Source organism: Coenobita brevimanus, chromosome 98 (genome assembly GCF_032717465.1).
Source record: "Coenobita brevimanus isolate Jiangsu-jjx chromosome 98, ASM3271746v2, whole genome shotgun sequence".
Taxonomy (NCBI): domain Eukaryota; kingdom Metazoa; phylum Arthropoda; class Malacostraca; order Decapoda; family Coenobitidae; genus Coenobita; species Coenobita brevimanus.
In genome coordinates this window covers 40,763,209-40,776,809 of record NC_137051.1, presented here as the reverse complement: position 1 = coordinate 40,776,809, position 13,601 = coordinate 40,763,209, and the positions used below count along the sequence as shown (strand labels likewise).

General features: G+C 42.4%; 1 protein-coding gene across 1 annotated transcript in view; it reads right to left on the bottom strand.

Annotated features, from left to right (window-relative positions):
- Positions 1 to 13,601, bottom strand: part of LOC145414047 (uncharacterized) — a 98,554-nt gene that overhangs the window by 34,171 nt on the left and 50,782 nt on the right. The window contains exons 5-6 of the mRNA XM_080283610.1: positions 11,366 to 11,536; positions 3,079 to 3,231 (exon numbers count right to left, since the gene is read on the bottom strand). Of these exons, the coding sequence (XP_080139736.1) occupies positions 3,079 to 3,231; positions 11,366 to 11,536 (324 nt within the window). The remainder of the gene's footprint in view (positions 1 to 3,078; positions 3,232 to 11,365; positions 11,537 to 13,601) is intronic.

Here is a 13,601-nt window from a genome sequence, read left to right as displayed (position 1 = left end):
GGCAATGAATGAATGAATGATGAATATATATATATATTGTTTCGTTTCATTTCGTTTGTGAAGACTCCAACATGCTTGCATGCATTGGCCTTGGTCATCTAATGGCAGCTCTCCATGCTCCTCGATCTCTGGCAGGCACACTATTCAGTCCCTTATACCTAACGTCACACTCTCTGACCTTGTCCCACGTCTTTCTTGGCCTACTTCTTGCAATTCCATCCCTTACATTCACACTTCTAATCTTCTGCACCCAACTGTCATCCTCCATCTTCTCTCTATCTATCTATTGTCAGACGCCTTAATCCTGTAAGGGATGGCCACAAACAAATCGCCTCCAGGTCGCCCTGTCCAACGCCATTTCACTGCCCTGCTCTCACCTCACACCCCCCTCTCTCATATACCACTCCACTCCATCCCTCCATCTCATCCTCGGCCTCTCCCTCCCCCTCCCCCCATACACCTCACTCACATACACTCTCCTCATCAGTTTCTTAATCTCTATCCTCTCCACATGGCCAAACCACCTCAATGTGTGTCACCACCAAAATGCTCCTTAATTTCCTTATTTGTCAATCTGTCTCTCCATGTGACTCCACATGCTCCTCTCAAATAACTCACTTCCACTGCTCTCGCTCTTGACTTCCATCCCTCCAACAAGGTTCAAGCTTGCCTTCCATATGTCAGAGTTGGTATCACAATACGCGTACTGTCATGTAGTAACTTTCTCACTTCCATGCTCACTTCCCTGTTTTTATCACTGCTTTCAAGGAACCACCAACCCTTCTTCCTTGTTGTACCCTTTCATGCACTTCACCCTCTAAACTTCCATCCTAAGTCATCACACTACCGAAGTACTTAAACGCACTCACATTTTCCATTTCTTCCTCATGCAACTTCACTGTACATTCACTGACTTCACTTCTGTCAAGACCATAACTTTACTCTTCCCTACATTCACCTTTAGATTCCGTTTCTTACACACTCTCCCAAACTCATCCACCAAGCCTTGCAGCTCCTGTTCATCTTCACTTAACAACCCAGTATCATCTGCAAACAACAGTACAGGATGTTTCCAAACACTACCCTCTCTCACCAGGGCCACTCCAACATCCACTGCCCTACCTTGTACCTCTTTTATTACCCCATCCATGTACATTAGAAATGTACCGGTGATAAAAGATATAAATGTTGAGGTACAGGAAGTGTATAAATTACTGGAAACTCAAGATGAAAGGAAAGCCCCAGGACCTGAGGGAATTTCTAACTGGGTACTGAAGGAATGTAGAGAACAACTGGTGGATAAAATTCACAGTTTAATTGTGTGTTCTCTGGAAGAGGGGAAAGGGCCACAAGAATGGAAGAGGGCAAATGTGGTACCAATTTATAAAGGAGGAAACAGGGAAGAACCCCTGAATTATAGATCAGTGTCTCTAACCAGCATGGTCGCAAAATTGTGTGAGAGAATCCTGAAAGACAGATGGATAAAATATCTAGAAGAGATGAATATTTTGGCTGAATGTCAGTTTGGATTCAGAAGTGGAAGGTCATGTGTTTCCAACTTGTTGAGCTTTTATTCAAGAGCAATTGACGTAGTACAGGAGAAAGATGGTTGGGTGGATTGTGTGTACTTAGACTTAGAGAAGGCCATCAACAAGGTACCTCATAAGAGACTTATGTGGAAACTAGAGTATAAAGGAGGACTGAAGGGGAAACTCCCGGAATGGATGAGAGACTTTTTGAGAGAGAGACAAATGAGGACAGTAATAATGGATAGGATGTCTGGATGGAGAGAAGTAACAAGTGGAGTCCCTCAAGCCCAGTGTTGGCGCCAGTAATGTTCCTGATTTACGTAAATGATATGGTAGATGGAGTGAACAGTTATGCAAGTCTGTTTGCTGATGATGTAAAGATCTTGAGGAAGGTAGAGGTTGAGGAGGATTGTAAAATGCTGCAGGAGGATCTGGACAGGATACATGATTGGAGCCGGATGTGGGAAATGAAATTTAACGTAAAGCAATGTAAAATATTGGAAATGGGTAAAAGTACCAGGAGTCCATCACTGAATTATTTGTTGGGTAATGAATTAATCACAAAAATGAGAGAAGAGAAAGATTTGGGAGTGCTGGTCCAGGATAGTTTGTCACCTGAAAACCATATTAACAAGATAGTTAGAGAGACGTATAAACTCTTGACTAACATAAGAGTAGCATTTCATTATGTGGATGAGGAGATGATGAAAAAATTGATAGTGGCCATGATTCACCCCAGGTTAGAATATGCAGTGGTAGTGTCGTCCCCACACAAAAAGAGAGATATAAACAAGATTGAGAGAATACAAAGAACAGCAACCAAGATGGTCCCCAGTCTGGCAGATCTGTCATAGCGAGAGGTTGGAAGAGCTGGATTTGCCTTCCTTAGAGGAAAGGAGAAAGAGGGGAGACATGATTGCAGTGTTCAGGACCATGACAGGAGTAGATAAAATTGACCGAGAAGATCTGTCTGTATAGGATAAGAGTGCAACACGAGGACATGGAAGGAAATAGAAGAAGTCAAGCTGCTTGAAGGATATCAAGAAATATAGTTTTCCTCATAGAAGTATAGACCTGTGGAATAGCCTGGACAAAGAGATCCTCCAGTCTAAAAACTTAAACGAGTTTAAAGCTAAATTTGACTTACTGAGAATCAGCGACGGGAACCCACGAGCATAGCATATCTCGTGTATATCACAATTAGGCATATTAGGTAAATACATAAATATTTGGAACGACTTAGACGAAGTAGTGGTGCAGACGAAAAACATTCATGTGTGTAAAAGTAGACTAGATAAATGTGGATATGGAGACAGGACAACACGAGCATTGCTCAATTCCTGTATACTACAAATAGGTAAATACATAAATACACACACACACACACACACACACACACAAAATGGTAAACTTTTTCTTCTGCTCCATTTTCATCACTCTTTTTATCGTAATCTTTCTATTCCTTCCACAATATTGCAAGGTACCTTTACATATATATTCTTAATGCCAATAAACAGCACCCAAAAATATTTAATTACCTTTTCCTCACCTTTAAAACATACTGTAAGAGGTCATCGTACTTCTTTCTTAGCGAGAGCAGAATGTAGTCCTCCCGAGGACCAGCCTCCTGCACAACCACACTATCTCTGCTCCCCCTCCCAGCTGCTTCCTGCCTCTTAATACGCTGCTGTAACCTTTGCACCTAGTAGGAGAATAACAATACATGACTTGCTATCATGTCATCACTAAAACTTGACCAAAATGATTTTATTAAATTATTTTTCATTCTCACTAACATAACTAGAGGACACTGAATGTATCTAGAAATTTGGCAATTCAAACATTTCAAATTACAGTAATACTATCTGGTCTTAAAATACCATACAGCTACTGATATGACAAAACCAATAATGTCTGTCAGTGTTAGCTATGACCTACAATGCTTTTGCAGTGGTATGCAGTTTTTTTGCTAGTAGTGTAACATTATCCCGGCTGTAGTTCCATTCGATCAGGGAGGTACAGTCAAGATGCCTAATACACGGCAATTAGAGACTGGTACCTAACCGTGGATTACGAATTCTGTGGTTTACAAAGTTAAGAACCAATGGGAAAAAAGGATGTTTAGTCTGGACCCTCGTGGAACCCCCCTACAGCACCCTACCTACACCTAACTAGCCATACTACCTGGCCAAGTGAGCAAACTTCTCTCCTTTCTCCACTTGACGAATAACATCCAAACACTGCTGATAACTAAGAGGAGCCTTCTTCTTGGACCCCAGCTGGGTCGAACATCGCCTTGGGGGGGGGGTTGGGGCCGTCCATAACAGAGCCCAAGGAGAGGTAACCTTGACAAAAAAAAAGGCCAGGTAGCGCTCAGAACTCACAGGGGAACACATGTAGTTGGCAGTTGGCGGGACAGGAGGTAAACAAAATATGGCGGATGTAGTGTGCACACTTGCCACCAGGGCCAGGCTGTGATTGGTTGCTGGGTCTAGGTTGCAGTGATTGGCCAGCAGCCACGGAACACATCATGGCTGCCTGGATATTATAAATCTCCTCGGAAATGAGCCACTTTGGAACCTAGGAACCTCGTTTTTCGAGTTTTTTCCGTGGAATAAAAAAAAAATAAGGACTGGTTGGGCAAAGTACCACGGATTACAAATCCACTGCTTACATATACGGGAATTAGGCAACTTGACTGTACTTCCACGGAAGATCGGAAAGCTGGTGATAGGGAGAGCTGGTGCTCCTATTCACTAGCTCTCAGGAGTAGTTCATGACCGGTTCCTCTTGCTGACCTTTTTCAGAGTGTCACAAACACAGAGAGTATGCTACCATACTCTTCCAAATATATTTCTATAACTGTTGACTGGAAACTACACTATATCCACTTTACACTCTACTCATCATACCCTACTGTGACACGGGTTGGTGCCAGCAGGGGCATGCGCCTGTAAACTTTGCTCTCATTATCTAGTGGAATGGACCTTGTCTGGGTTCAGGGTTGTGAGGATGGGGTCTGTGGTCCTTCTCCACCTTTTATCTATTCTAATTATATGGAATAGAGAGACTGTTAGAGATCAAGCAGCATAGAGAGTTACCATTAGGTGACCAAGGCAGATGCATGCATGCATGTTGAAGCCTTTATAAATGAATGAACTGTTATGCTTCAAAGAGTCATAATACTGCTAGTTTGGACCAAATTGTTCTTACTCTTAAAGCATTATATGCAATGAATTTTTTCATCCTAATGACATTACAAATTTTAATGTGTTCTAAGATGATAAGTGAAAGCAATGTATACGGGTGAGTATTACCATGCCTAGGGGTAGTGTGTGAAGACTGTTATTGTGAGTGAGCATGAGTGTTATTGAAACTGAGTGTTATTGTGGGTAGGAGAAGTTTCTGAGGGTGAGTGTTAGTGTAGCTGAGGGAAGTGCATGGGGCTGCATATGAGGGTTGCTGTTGTTGCTCAACCCTGGTTCGTCTGGTTAGGCATAACCATCTATTGCAGGTAAGCAACCACCCCTATGGGGTTGACCCATTGGTTTCCTACCTCACTGATGTTGTGTCTGTATCTCAGTGTGGCATGTGCTGTGCAGTGATCTATTATTGGTATGTGTTATATTGTGCAAGCCTATTCTAAAAGTTGGGCACGTGTCATCTGCGATTCCACCCAATCCAAATCTACGATGGCAGCTGTGGAGGGCTGGGTGATGTCCTGATCTAATCCTTGCTAGGTGAACTTGATTATCTCTACTTAAGGATTCCTTGGATGGGTGGAGGGTGGCTTGTGGTATGGCGCTAATTCAGGTGCAGTGCAATAGCACTGCACGTGTAGTAAGTATGTAGGTGTTTTTTCACTGCTGGTGTTGGAATGTCTGAAGCAAGGATACTGCTGTAGAGGGTTTAATAATGCTTTTGTGGTGACAGTTTTATGTGCCTAGGTGTGCTGTGTGTCTCTGTCATATAATGACAGGGGTGCTGTGTATTGGCACATTAGGGTGGCCTCTGACAGGGAGGATGTTGGTTTCAGAGTGCAAGTGAGCTGTGGAAGTGTTTTGGTGCAGCCTGCAGTGATTTGTAGGGCATTGTTCTGTATGATTTTCAAGGTGTTGTAGTGGGTATTAGTCAATAGGATGGCAGACCATGCTGGGGAGATCTACGATATCACTGATCTAATGTACTGCTTGACGAGTAAGGAGTGTTACTCCCCCCCCCCCCCAACTCTGGCTCTGTAGTTGCCTTGAGTGAATTGAGTCTGGGAGTGTACCACCTCTTGATGTCTTGAACATGGTCCGTAAAGGTTATGTTCAGTGTCATACGTCAATCCAAGGATCTTAGCAGAGGGAGTGTAGCACACACATCTGTGTTCATGTTTAACTGCTGGTGATAAGTGTGGTGGTGGTTTTGGCTGGGGGAATTATAAGCCTGTTGTCCTTGACCTAAGTTTGCAGTTTGTTGTGGCAGCCCTGCTGCAGTGTTCAGGCTGTGTCTGCAATGTGGTGTGTGGCTGTTATGGTGCTGTCATCTGCATATATGACAATGTTTGTGGGTGGTTCGGGTGTGAGAATATCATGCATGCATGCATGCATAGGTTAAAGAGTGTGGGTGAGAGAATGGAGCCCTGTGGAACTAAACTAGGGAAATTTCATGTTTGCGATGACTTGCCCTGGAATGTGACATGTGCTTGTCTAATAGACAAAAAGCTGGGAAGCCAGCATTGAGTGTTGTTCTCAATGACTGTTATATATCTTTGTGATTATTATGCATCAGGGGATACCATCAAAGACTTTACCATACAGTACTAATATATACTGTTGTGAGAAGTGTGTGTTGTATGTGTTGCTGAGTTGATGCCAAGAATGCTTGTTGTGTGAGATTAGTCAGTAAGGTGTTTGTAGTGTACAGTACTCTGAATCCTTGTTGTGAAGGAGCAAGGGGGATACGGGGAGTGACTGTTGAGAATGAGATGTTCAGTTATTTAGGATGGCATGCTGATTAGTGTTATGGGTCTGTATAAAGAAGAGAATGTTAGATCTTTGTTTGGTTTAAGTATAGTAAAGACTGCTCCATATTTCCAATTACTGGGAATGCTACAGTAGGCATATGAGTAGTTGCTGATGTTTGTGAGGGCCTGGATACCTTGTGGTTCTAATTGTTTCAGGTGAAGGTTGCTGATGCCATCTGACCCTGTGCTTCTAGCATTCTTTGTTTCCTTAATAATATTTTGTGTCTGTTCTGGAGAGAAGTGGGTTTCATTGTGATCGAGTGGAAACGACTGCTTGCACTGAGATGACTGTTTTCTGGATTCAGTGCATGTTGGTGTTATGTTTGGGTAGTGGTTTCCAAGTATGTTTGCTTGTTCTTTATAGGAATGGACTCTTGGGTACTGGAGATGATGGCTGCATGGGTCTTGGAAGTACATGTTTGTGATCTAGTGATATTGTTCAGCATTTTGTAGTGCTGAGAGGGATCTGTGGAGTGATTAAGTGTTGTTACAAAGGTCTTCCAGTTTTCCATTTTCTTTGTACTCATTTTATTGCCAACCTCACTGTTTAGATCTTGATGCCTTGTGATGGTGTCTTGTGTGTGTGGGAGAGGTGAATTGTGTTTAACTTGGTTGCACTGTCTCATGAGGCGGGCAATATCAAGTGTAGAGTTTAGGCTATAATGGCTTCTGTTGCCTTGTAGAATGTAGTGCTTGTCTGTATTGTGAATGAGTCTGCAATGAGTATGATGCTGATGAACTTCTAATATGCTTGTTTATGCTGGTGATGGGTGTAATGTTTAGTGTGCTTAAATGTCTGTTTCATCAGTAAGTTTGGTCCAGTCTGCTTCTTTGTGATCTGTGTATGTGAGGCACGATTACTCTGGCTTGGACTGTGCTTCTATTGTATAGTGATAATGATGGGGAGGTGATCTGTAGAGAGTTTAGTTTCCATTTGTCGGCAGATGCTGTGTGCATATGCTGGCAAACAGAATGTAATGTTTGGGGAAGAAAGGGTGTGGTTTGCCTGGTGTGAAATAAGTATGTATTGTCACTGAGAATGTACATATTGCGAGTTATGAAGCAATGTCGAAGGCACAGTGGATGTTTTGTGTTCATATCAGGCAGTGTTTTTTGCATGAAAGCCCCCAGCAATGATAATGTTAAGAGCCCTCATTAAGGGGGAGGACCTGAGGGCTGTACTGCACTGGTACAGCATGGGAGGTGTCAGGGAGAAAGTAAAAGCTAAAAATGTTGATTTCTTGTTTGTGACCAGATTTGACACTCAGTAACTATATTTTCTAACGTTGCAGAATTTGGGGAAAGCAATTGTGTTACTTGTGTTGCGTCTTTGCACAGTACTGATGGGTGAATGTAAGTAACGAGGTCTCCTCCCTGGCCCTAAGTTCTGTCCGAGAGAGTGCGTGGGTAGCTTCCAATTTGGGGGGTCTGCTGCATACATGTCAATTTTGTTTCTTGTAGGAGGACTATGTATATATTGTGGTTGTGAAGGAGTTTCTCTATTTTTTATGTTTTTTCCTTTTTTTTTTTTTATGTGAAGACTCCAACAGCTATGAGCAATATGTTTATGTATGTCACCACCTGGTGGTGGTAAGAATCAAGGTCCAAATGAAATGGAGGAATAGAAGAAGGGAAGGACAGGAGGAAGTAGTTCATACAAGGAGGGTGGAGAGGTTACAAGAGGATGAAAAAAAGGCAGAATATAAGAGAGAAGGGGAGGAATGATTAGGTAAATATGGACTGGAGCAGATGGGGACGTGGAAATTGTGTGCAAGATATTTACCAAAGAAATCTGTGCAACATGTGAGGTGGTGTGTGGGGTGAAGAGAAGATGAAAGGGGGTGCAAGGAACAGTATAGTGGAATGAAGAGGTGAGACAGGCTGTGACACAAAAGAAAGCATATAGTGAGTGGATGAGAAACAGGGTGTGGAAGAAGGTGAGAGAGAGAAGAGAGAGTTATATGTTGAGAGGAAGAGAGAGGTGAAAAGATTAGCAAGAGAACGTAAGAAGAGAGTGAATGAGGAATTTGGAAGGAATTTGGGTGTAAAGTGGAGGGAATGTAAGAAAATGTTCTGGAAAGAGGTAAAGAAGGTTAGACAAGGTGTCAAAGAAGTTAGTCGGGGAGTGAAAAATAAAATGGCAGATTACAAGTGGACAAGGGAGAAAAAGTGAGCAGATGGAGAGAATACTTTAAGGAATTGTTGAACATAGAGAACGAAAGTAATGCAAGTATATGTGGTTGGGGAATGACTGGGAGTAGGAGGGATGTGTGAAGAGAGGAAGAAATCAGTAGGATGAAAGTTGTGGAGGCAATGAAGAAAGTCAAAATGGGGAAAGCCCCAGGAATTGATGGAGTGTGTGGTGAAATGCTGAAGCATGGGGGAAAGATGGAAGTAGAATGCAGGGATGGCCCGACTAGGGGGGGGTCATCCCCCCAATGTGTGTTCTGAGTTGGTCAAAAAATTACTAAGTTGGTCAAAAATGGAGAGTGGAGACTTTTTTTTTTTTTTTTTTTTAATAAAAGGAGAGGTCTCTATGAGGACAAAATATTTTTTTTACATACATTTTTCTATCTATCTATCTATATATATATCATCATCATCATCATCACCCGATTGAGTATCCACTGCAGGACCAGCCTATCCCGACCGAAGTCGGGACAATACAGCCAATGTATCTCTACCAAGTGGCTTAGGCTGTCTGGTAGAGATTGTATGTAGAGTGAGAAGTGCTTGTAAGTGTAATTGTAGTGTTGGAGTGGCTTTGGATGTGTGTGTAGTCTGTGAATCAAGTGTAATTGGCCCGCACAAGCTGACTGGGTGCAAGCATACTTTATAGTAAGCGACACTGGTTCAACCACAGCACCCCTTGTGTCCGCCAATGCAGTACGTGGCCGGGTGAACACTCCCAAAGTTTATGACCCTGGCGGGGCGCGAACCCTGGCCCACCCGTGTACGAAACGCACACTCTACCACTGTACCACAGAAGCTCCATATATAAATATATATATATATATATATTTAGGGGAAAAAATACAAAATACTCTAGTTTCCTTCCTGTCAGCGGAATAATCTACGCCAAAATCAAGTACCATACGGTAATTAATCAAGGTGACTGTATCCTGGACCCCCTTCACTGAAGGAAGGGGGGGGGGGGTCATAAATTTGGTTTGTTTATATCTATTTAGTTGGTCAAACCGTAATGCCAAACGGATCAAGTAGGTCAAAATTGTCCTTCCCCCCCCCCCTCAATCACATACTCTTCGGGCCATCCCTGGTAGAATGGATGTGGATGATGTGCAGATTGGTCTGGGAGGAAGGTAGAGTCCTGGAGGATTAGAAATCAGGTATAATTATTCCCCTGTATAAAGGAAAAGGGAAAAAAGAAGTGTGTGGTTATCATATGGGAATTTGTCTTCTTAGTGTACAGTATCCCTCTAATATCCGAACGCCCAATATCCGAACATCCCCACTAACCGGACATAATCGTCCTGGGATCTAATATTCCCAATATGGGCCAAAAACCGCAAGAAATTTGAAAAAAATCAGACTTATTTCCCTACCGTAATTTGAAATTCCCACCTGGCGCCGGACAGCTGTTACACCATGGTCCCTTCACCCTTTCCTTCCTCCCCCTCCCCCCTCCCCTGTCAGGGTTGCCATTTGGTATTTTTCACTACCAAGTGTGGGCCAATTTGGTAATGAAAAATTCGTTTGGTAATGAATCAGAATAATGCATTACCAAATGGATTTTTCACATGTATGAGGATACACAGGATGGAAATGGTGGATTGTTTGCTCTCTCTGATTAATCTGCTACCCTACATAGTGTGAAAATAATCAACATGGTGTTAATTATAAGGAGAGTGATTATATGTATTTCCACTTGTATATATAATTAGTGAAGAATAAATGCTAGCTTTACGAATTTGGTAATGAAAAGTTAAATTTGGTAATGAAAGTTGAGGAGATTGGTAATGCGGCCGTTGCGATCTGGCAACTCTGTTACCCCGCCAACATCAACAGTCACAGTCTAATTCCGATTGAGAGCAGATGCTCATAGCAGTGCAAGCCACAGGTGATTGTTTTTTGTGAATAAACAGTGAATAAACTGCAATACCTCGCCACTAGAACACACAGGAATTTACAGTGTTGTGCAGTGTTAAGAAACTAGAATTTAGAGTGCAGAGGATTAACTGTGGACTGCAAACTGGCGGTTCAAACCAGTCCAGGAGCAAGGGACTTGTAAGTACCCAGAATGTTTAATACTGTATAAACTCACCTCTAAAACCTCATTTTATGCTTCTTTTGTATTTATTTCAGTCTTTTATGTCCCTTATTGGTGTGATTTGGGTCTTAAATAGGTGCAATGCATGTCCAGAGGGAGTTGTATAGGTGTATTTCTGAGTTAGGGTCCATAAATACAAGTCCATAAGCTGGGGCCCAATATCCGGACAGGACCACTATCCGGACCTGCCTATGGCTCTATTACATCGGATATTGGAGGGATTACTGTAACAGGAAATGTATATGGTAGGATATTGACAGAGTTAGGGAAATAACAGAGAAATTAGCTGAAGAAGAACAGAGAAGTTTTAGGAAGGGAAGAGGTTGTGTAGATCAGATATTCATTCTTAGATCTTTAGTGGAAAAGCTTCTAGGGAAGGGAAAGAAGTTGTATGTGGCCTTCACGGATCTGAAGAACGCATATGATAGGGTGGATAGACAAGGACTGTGGAAAGTATCAGCCTACCAGACATGAATTAATTAAATCATAAAGTTTGTGGTTGGACTATGATATGAATCACAGTGTACCAGATCTCACCTTTCTCATTAGAGTTTTGTTTTCCTGCAACAGAGCCACATTACTTTCACTCAGCTCACGTAAGTTCCTCAGTTCAGCTCTAAGCTCCTCCTCTTCTCTGGCTGCATCCTTATCTTCAGCTGCTCTCTTTCCATCACCTGCCTTGCTCTGCTCTCGCCTCTGTCGGTTTTTCTGTGGTGGGATTCAGTGCTAAACAAACAAACAAACAAACAAACATACATGTTTGCATGCACCTAAATCTGAAAGAAAGACAAGTAATGAAATATGGTTTGATGTAAAATGTTCTCTGCCTAAGCAAAAATGGGATCAGCTGTGGAATAGATACATAAGACATAAATATAGACAGGAATATACCAGGTACAAGCAAGCTATAAATATGTATACAACAATCAGGAGGGATACCAAAGTAGTATTTGAGACAGAGTGGCCAAATGTGCTGAGGAGTCCAAGCTCCTCAATAGCTATGTGAATACCAAAATGATAATTAAAAAAAAAAAAAAAAAAAATTGACAGATGAAGGAGGAACACATAATACTGAAAAGGATATACGTGAGGTAATGAACAGAAAATTTCAGTCAGTATTTGTTGAGGATAATTCTTCTACTGAAGAGGATATACGATGTAATGTCACACTGGGCATGAGACTAGATCTTAATTTAAAATGAGAGGAAATTACAGAAATTTTGTGAAATTTAGATAAAAAACAAAGTATGTGGTCCTGATGAAATATCTGGCTGGGTAATGAAGGACTGTAAGAACGCAAGTACACCTTTTACATAAAATATTCACTAACTCAAGTGTTTTGTTTAGTTTCTAAGGGCTCCAACATGCTTGCATGAGTTGGTCTTGGTCACCTCATGGCACCTCTCCATGCTGCTTGATCTCTGGCAGCCTCCCTATTCAGTCCCTTATCCCTGAGATCACACACAATGACCTTGTCTCAGGTCTTTTTCGGTCTACCTTGCAACTCTACCTTTAATGATAACACTTCTCATTTTCTGCATGCAACTATCATCCCCCATCCTCTCCACATGCCTAAACCATATCACTGTACCTCTCCTCATTGCAACACCAATACATTCCAGTCCCATCCTACCTCTTAACTCTTCCATTGTATACATAGCCCCCTCTGGGGCTTGCACTGAAGGATGCACAGCACATCCACCTAACCACTGTCATTCCTGAACATTTGAGCCTGCAAATATCCCCTTCCTTTACTGCCCAAGTCTCACTACCATACAGCATTATACTCATAAAACATGCCGCATACAAAGACCCCTTAGCAAGAAGGTAGAGCTTTCTCAGTGTCAGGAGAGGCAGCAGCTACCTGAACTTCTTCCAACCACTCCTCACTCTAGCCCCACCTCCAGCACATAATATGTCTCCCAAAAAACAAATCTCTTCCACACACTCGAGAGACTCACCAGCAATCCTTTCATGCCTGACAATCTCCACATACTCTCCCAGACACACTACATACATGGAATCAGCATTACCTAGCACTCTACCTCTAATGCCGTTACATTTCTTATCACCCACTTATTACAAACACTGCACAAAATGGAAGTACTTTCCATGCCCTTGAGGCAAACTGCACATGGTCACTCTCCCTCTTCTCTGACAGTATGGTACCCTAGATACCACCACCTTTGTTTTAGCTGTATTTACTCTCAAGCCCTTGTGCCCCAAACCATCCCTCCACTTCTTAAACCTTCCCTCTGCCTCCCTTTCATTCTCTGCAATCAACATCAATTCATCAGCATACAACATATCCCATGGGAGTCCATTTCTGAAGTCACGTGAAAGGGCTTCAAGCACCATGATAAACAACAAGGGACTCAAGACTGACCCCTTTCATTCTCTGCAATCAACACCAAATCATCAGCATACAATATATCTCACGGGAGTACCTTTCTGAAGTCACGTGAGAGGGCTTCAAGCACCATGATAAACAATGAGGGGCTCAAGACTGACTCCTGATGCACACCAACATTCACGGAAAACTCATCACTCAAATCTCCATTTACCCTTATCTGGGTGCCAGCACCCACGTACATAGCCTTAACCACTCTAATCAGCAATTCCTCAATCCCAAGCTTTCTCACTGCCCACTTCATCACCTCCCTACGGGACTCTGTCAAAGGCCTTCTCCAAATCAACAAAAACAAAGTACAGATCCCTTTTCTTCCCTATAAATTTTTCCTGAAGCTGTCCAACAATGAATCAGTGGTCCCTT